The following is a 7,500-nucleotide window of genomic DNA, read 5'->3' on the forward strand; positions in this document are numbered from 1 at the left end:
CGTGTATAGGGTGTACTCAATGTGTCCGGAGCCTGCCCCCACAGATTGTATTAGAAATGATACCTTGGGACGGGTGTAAAGCTAAACAGCAAATTGCTTCTGCTCCAAGAACAGAGGACTGTGTGGGTTGTAAGAGATGTGAATCCGCCTGCCCGACGGATTTCTTGAGTGTTCGAGTTTATTTGTGGCATGAAACAACTCGAAGCATGGGTCTAGCTTATTAATACGTTCAAAAAAGCCCTACTGGCTTGAATACAATTCTTTTTTTTTTTTTTACTTTTATCGACAAAAACCCGCGCTCAAAATAATATATTTTTTTTGAGAACGGGTTTTTCTAGTCTATTTTTCTGGTCCAAGTGTATCTTGTTTTTACCATGAATTATTTTCCTTGGTTAACGATAATTGTAGTTTTTCCAATATTTGCGGGTTCCCTAATTTTCTTTCTTCCCCATAGAGGCAATAAGGTAATTAGGTGGTATACTCTTTGTATATGTATATTAGAACTCCTTCTAATAACCTATGCATTCGGTTATTTTTTCCAATTGGACGATCCATTAATCCAACTCACAGAGGATTATAAATGGATCGATTTTTTTAATTTTTCTTGGAGGTTGGGAATAGATGGAATTTCTATAGGACCCATTTTGTTGACGGGGTTTATCACGACTTTAGCTACCTTAGCGGCTCGGCCAGTTACTCGAGAGTGCCGATTATTCCATTTTCTGATGTTAGCAATGTATAGCGGTCAAATAGGACCTTTTTCTTCTCAAGATCTTTTACTTTTTTTCATCATGTGGGAATTAGAATTAATTCCAGTTTATCTACTTCTATCTATGTGGGGAGGAAAGAAACGTTTGTATTCAGCTACAAAATTTATTTTGTATACTGCAGGAAGTTCCGCTTTTTTATTAATGGGAATTCTAGGTGTTTGTTTATATGGTTCTAATGAACCAACATTAAATTTTGAAACATCAGCTAATCAATCGTATCCTGTAGCACTCGAAATGCTATTCTATATTGGATTTTTTATTGCTTTTGCTGTCAAATTGCCGATTATACCCTTACATACATGGTTACCGGACACTCATGGAGAGGCACATTACAGTACTTGTATGCTTCTAGCTGGAATCTTATTAAAGATGGGGGCGTATGGATTGGTTCGATTCAATATGGAATTATTACCCCACGCCCATTCTATATTTTCTCCTTGGTTAATCATAGTCGGCACAATTCAAATAATCTATGCAGCTTTAACATCCCCAGGGCAGCGTAATTTAAAAAAAAGAATAGCTTATTCCTCTGTATCTCATATGGGTTTCATAATTATCGGACTTAGTTCTATAAGCGATGCAGGACTCAACGGAGCCATTTTACAAATAATATCTCACGGCTTTATTGGCGCCGCGCTTTTTTTCTTGGCAGGAACGAGTTATGATAGAATACGTCTTGTTTATCTCGATGAAATGGGCGGAATGGCTATCACAATTCCAAAAATATTTACAACTTTCAGTATCTTATCAATGGCTTCTCTTGCATTACCGGGCATGAGCGGTTTTATTGCAGAATTTATAGTATTTTTAGGAATACTTACTAGCCAAAAATTTCTTTTAATGACAAAAATATTCATTACTTTTGTAATGGCAATTGGAATCATATTAACTCCTATTTATTCATTATCTATGTTACGACAGATGTTCTATGGATATAGGCTTTTTAATGCACCAAACTCTTATTTTGTTGATTCTGGACCGCGAGAATTATTTGTTTCGATCTGTATTTTATTACCTATAATAGCTATTGGTATTTATCCGGATTTCGTTTTTTCACTATCCGTCGATAAAGTCGAAGCTCTTTTATCTAATTATTTTTATCCATAGTTTTTTTTGAAAATTTAAAAAAGTTTGTTGGTTTTGTACACTTTAAAATAAGTTCTTTATTCTTCGCTTAAGTTTGAATAAAATAAATAGAAATTCTATTCTAATCAGGTATGTAATCCAGCGCGAACTCTTTGAATTACTTCATTTCCATTAAAGGGTTCGGGTTCGCACTGGATTACACCAAGTTTTCGTATATACACTTATTCCGTCCTATGTTTATTTTGTATTTGTCAAGTCCTTTCTTCAGTTAGGAAATAAACCATAACTATGCAACCCTATTCCTAATAAATTAACCCCAAAATAACATACCCAAATTATAAGAAAACCTATTGAGGCTACAATTGCGGAATTTACACTTTCAAAATTTTTATTTGTTCTAGTATGTAAATAAATTGCAAATACGGTCCAAGTAATAAATGCCCAAGTCTCCTTTGGATCCCAATTCCAATAGGATCCCCATGCTTCATTAGCCCATACTGCGCCTGAAAGAATACCTATGGTTAAAAAGATAAACCCTAGACTAATAATACGATAACTCCAAAGATCCAATTGTTGAACCAATTGAAACCTGTAATAATTCCTAGAAGAAAGAAAAGAAGTCTTTTGTAAAATATTTTTTTTTTCTCTCACGTATTCAATCTCGCTCCAAGAAAAAGACTCATTTACTAAATTATTACTTTGACTAAGAATTCTTATGAATTTTCGAAATGTAATGACTAGAAGAGCTAGTGATAATAATGATCCGCATAAAAGAGCTGCATAGCTCAATACCATCATACTTACGTGCATCATTAACCAATGGGATTGAAGAGCGGGTACTAATATTTCGGATTGATTCATTTCATTTAAAAGACCCGAAGTAGCAAAACCTTGGGTAAAATTAACACTCGGCGCGGTTATTACGTTTAAATTGAAATAGTTTTTATATTTTTTAAAAAGCGGAACCATATAAATAATGGAGAAACTCCATGAAAGAAAGATTAATGATTCATATAAATTACTTAATGGTAAATGTCCCCAATAAATCCAACGAGTAACTAATAATCCTGTTATACAGCAAAAAGTAGCTATCATCCCTTTTTCGGAGGAATCATATAGTCCTATGATTTCATCGACTAACAAGGTTATCAATTGAATTGTAATTACAATTGAAACGACCGAAAAGGATATATGAAGTAATATATGCTCGAAAGTTGAAAATATCATAAAAAAGTTTCTCAATTATAGGATAATAATAGAAATCGGGAATTGAATTCAGTATAGGATTTCCTTTTGTACTTTTTAGAAAATGCCATGCCGCTACTCGGACTCGAACCGAGATGCTCTAGCACTGCTTCCTAAGAGCAGCGTGTCTACCGATTTCACCATAGCGGCTTGTTCGAAATCATAATAACCTAACAACCTATTTTTATTCAATCGTCCACTTGGTATATTTTTTCTTTGAGGGTCCTTTTATTTAATTTAACAATGGTGTTTTTAAAAATTTCTTATTTTATACTTGAATAGAATCTAATTGTTATAATTTACTTGATAGTTATGACTTTAATTCATAGATAGCATCAAAAACGTTCTTTATTAATGAGTTTCAACGACCTATTAGTTTTGACTACAAATTATATATATATGCTCTTCTATACTCTAATTTCTATGTTAGTCTAAGAAATATTTAAAATTTAAATAGTATAAAATAATAGAAAAATAATATAAATAAAAGAGAAATCATTTTTATTTTTATTATCGAATTGATGGGGATTCTTATTTTCCCCATCCTAAAAATGAGAAAGCATATTCAAAAGAGTAGACAAAGGAATTCTTAGTTTTTTTTTTTTTTAAAAAAGGAAACAAATTGAATTTAATATTATATTGTTGTTGATCAGTTCAAAACAAAACATAAAACATTAAAGAATATAAATAGAATATAAATTTGTCCTTTTAGAAATCTTTGAACATATATTTTTTTTTTAGTTTTTATATTTTTTTATAGATTTCTATCTAATAGAATTTGTCGTTTTTTTTTTTATTCTATTTTAAAAGGAAAGGAATAAATATATAAATAAAGTGAAGTATTATTATAATTCTTAGAATTTTTTTCTAATGTCTTTCGAAGTTTTCGAGTTGTAAATTAAAAATTATGCTTATTTTTTTTTTTCGAGTCAGAACAACAAAGATTATGCCAATTTTGTATTATTTATTTGGCGTATAAAAGAAACTTTTTGAATTTCTTGTAGAAAGAGATTTACCTAAAGAAAAAGCTTTTAATGCTGCCCAATATCCTTTCTTTTTCCAAATATTTTTACGAATCCGCTTTTTTGATATAGAAGTACGTTTTTTTGGAACTGCCATTCAAAAATTAGAATGAAATATTTAATTCGTGAATTTTAATATATTTTAATATAATTAATATAATTTTAAGTACTTTTTTTTTTTTCAATTCTTTTTTTTTTTTTCAATTAAAAAAAGGAATCATATCATTTGACCTATTTTAACCTCTTACTTTTTCAATATAATATTTCAAAGAGTTGAAAATATAATATTTCAAAGAGTTGAAAAAGATTCAGAATCATTTAGACTAGAAAATTCTATATTTAGACTAGAAAATTCTATATATTGTATATTTTTATTTTTTATTAACTGATTCCTTTCATTTCAAAAGAAATAATAACCGGTAAATCAGAAAAAATTAATTTAATTAAGATAAAAAAAATTTATTTATTTTTATGGAATCTACATATCAGTATTCATGGATTATACCTTTTATTCCACTTCCAGTTCCGATATTAATCGGAGTAGGACTCCTACTATTTCCAACGGCAACAAAAAATTTGCGCCGTATGTGGGTTTTTCCTAGTGTTTTATTGTTAAGTATAGTTATGGTTTTTTCAATCTATCTATCTATTCAACAAATAAATAACCCTTCTATTTATCTATCTATATGGTCTTGGACTATAAATAATGACTTTTCGTTAGAAGTTGGATATTTGGTTGACCCGCTTACTTCTATTATGTTAATCTTAATTACGACTGTTGGAATTATGGTTCTTATTTATAGTGACAATTATATGTCTCATGATCAGGGATATTTGAGATTTTTTGCTTATATGAGTTTTTTCAATACTTCAATGGTGGGATTAGTTACTAGTTCGAATATGATACAAATTTATTTTTTTTGGGAATTGGTTGGAATGTGTTCGTATTTATTAATAGGTTTTTGGTTCACACGACCTACTGCGGCGAATGCTTGTCAAAAAGCGTTTATAACTAATCGCGTGGGGGATTTTGGTTTATTATTAGGAATTTTAGGTTTTTATTGGATAACGGGAAGTTTAGAATTTCGGGATTTGTTTCAAATATTCAATGACTTGGTTTCTAATAATCAAGTAAATTTTTTATTTGTTACTTTGTGTGCCTTTCTATTATTTTCTGGTGCAATTGCTAAATCTGCCCAATTTCCTCTTCATGTATGGTTACCTGATGCTATGGAAGGACCCACCCCTATCTCAGCTCTTATACATGCAGCTACTATGGTCGCAGCCGGAATTTTTCTTGTAGCTCGGCTACTTCCGCTTTTCATAGTTATACCTTACATAATGAATATAATAGCTTTGATAGGTATAATAACATTATTTTTCGGCGCTACTTTAGCTCTTGCTCAAAAAGATATTAAGAGAGGTTTAGCGTATTCTACAATGTCTCAATTGGGTTATATGATGCTGGCTCTAGGTATGGGGTCTTATCGAACTGCTTTGTTTCATTTGATTACTCACGCTTATTCTAAAGCGCTGTTGTTTTTAGGATCTGGATCCATTATTCATTCAATGGAAACTATTGTTGGATATTCCCCAAATAAAAGCCAGAATCTGGTTCTTAGGGGGGGTTTAAGAAAACACGTACCAATTACAAAAACATCTTTTTTATTAGGTACCCTTTCTCTTTGTGGTATTCCACCTCTTGGCTGTTTTTGGTCAAAAGATGAAATTCTTACTGATAGTTGGTTGTATTCACCCATTTTTGCAATAATAGCTTGTTCCACAGCGGGATTAACCGCATTTTATATGTTTCGGATTTATTTACTAACTTTTGAGGGCCATTTAAATGTTCAGTTTCAAACTTACAGTGGCAATAAATAGTTTGGTCTATTCAATATCTTTATGGGGTAGCGAAGGGCAAAAGAAGATTAAAACAAATTTTCGCTTAGTACCTTTATTAACAATGAAAAATAATGAAAAGACTTCTTTTTTTATAAAAAGAAATATTGTATTAATAGGAATGAAAGAAGTATGGTGGCGCCTTTTATTACTATTCCAAATTTTGGTACTAAAAACACTTTTTCGTATCCTCATGAGTCAGACAATACTATGCTATTTCCTATGCTTGTATTGGGTATATTTACTTTGTTCATTGGAGTTATAGGAATTCCTTTGTTCACTCAACTCAATCAAGAAGGAATGCAATTGGATATATTATCAAAATTGTTAACTCCGTCTATAAATCTTTTACATCAAAAGGAAGAAAATTTGATGGATTGGAATTGGTATGAATTTCTAACAAATGCAACCTTTTCAGTCAGTATAGCTTCGTTGGGAATTCTTATAGCATCCTTTTTATATAAGCCTGTTTATTCATCTTTACAAAATTTGAATTTTTTGAATTCATTTGGTAAACGTATTCCTAATAAACTTCAAATTTTTGGAAATAAAATACTAAATGTGATATATGATTGGGCATATAATCGTGGTTATATCGATTTTGTTTATGCAACATTCTTAATTCAAGGTATAAGAAGATTGGCTGAACTAATTCATTTTTTTGATAGACGAATAATTGATGGAATTACGAATGGGGTGGGTATTTCGAGTTTTTTTGTAGGGGAAGGTATAAAATATGTAGGGGGCGGGCGAATTTCTTCTTATCTTTTAGTGTATGTATCTTATGTATTAATCTTTTTAGTAATTTACTCCTTTTTTTCGTTCAATATTTCTAACTTCGAATTTTCTTGATTCCGATCCACATCCAGATAATAAGTTTCATAAACGGGTTTATTTTTATATTGTGTCTCTTTAACTTGGAATTCATCTTTTGTTTTTTCCTTTCCATTCACTCGTATCTCTTCCGTTTCATCGATTTTGTCCGGATCCTCCTTTTCTTCCGAAAAAGGGAAGGAGAAGGATCTTCTTCGGTGGATCCCCCTTGTTCCTGTTTAGTCCCCTTCGTTTCTGAAGTTGTTTCTATTTCTACATCTGTTTCTTCCGTTTCTAAGGTTGCTTTCAGTTTCTTAGTAACAATGGGTGACGGTATTCTGCCTAAATAGTAGATACAGGTAATAAATAAGAGAATACTAAAGATTCGAGCCATAAAATTTCTCAATTCTGCCACAAGGTACTTATTAGATCTAATAAGTACATTAGATCTAATAGAATTATTTTGCTGTATCCAGACTAATACCAATCCAACCCATTTCATGAATAAAATGTGACCAATTAACCAACCAACAAAACTACTTGTTACAAATAACATCTTGTTGTTGCATCGAAACATATAAATGTTGACTAATCTGACTAACATTGAACTTGGTAAAATGAAATGGTTGAATAATTGAAAAATGAGATTATTCAGGAATACACAT

The 7,500-nt window shown here is 31.0% G+C and overlaps 2 protein-coding genes across 2 annotated transcripts in view; one reads left to right on the plus strand and one right to left on the minus strand.

Moving 5' to 3' along the window:
• Nucleotides 1-4,594: 4,594 nt before the first annotated feature.
• LOC133037456 (NAD(P)H-quinone oxidoreductase subunit 5, chloroplastic) lies at nt 4,595-6,039 on the plus strand. Its single transcript, XM_061114848.1, has one exon. It carries the CDS (start codon nt 4,595-4,597, stop codon nt 6,002-6,004), a length of 1,410 nt encoding a protein of 469 aa, XP_060970831.1. The 3' UTR covers nt 6,005-6,039.
• Nucleotides 6,040-6,793: 754 nt separating this feature from the next.
• Nucleotides 6,794-7,500, minus strand: part of LOC115723856 (putative protein TIC 214 N-terminal part) — a 9,858-nt gene continuing 9,151 nt past the window's right edge. The window contains 2 exon segments of the mRNA XM_061114850.1: nt 6,794-7,031; nt 7,034-7,500. The exon segment at nt 7,034-7,500 is cut by the window's right edge and continues 9,151 nt beyond it. Coding sequence (XP_060970833.1) covers nt 6,829-7,031; nt 7,034-7,500 — 670 coding nt within the window. The 3' untranslated portion in view covers nt 6,794-6,828.

Source organism: Cannabis sativa, chromosome 4 (assembly GCF_029168945.1).
Source record: "Cannabis sativa cultivar Pink pepper isolate KNU-18-1 chromosome 4, ASM2916894v1, whole genome shotgun sequence".
NCBI lineage: Eukaryota > Viridiplantae > Streptophyta > Magnoliopsida > Rosales > Cannabaceae > Cannabis > Cannabis sativa.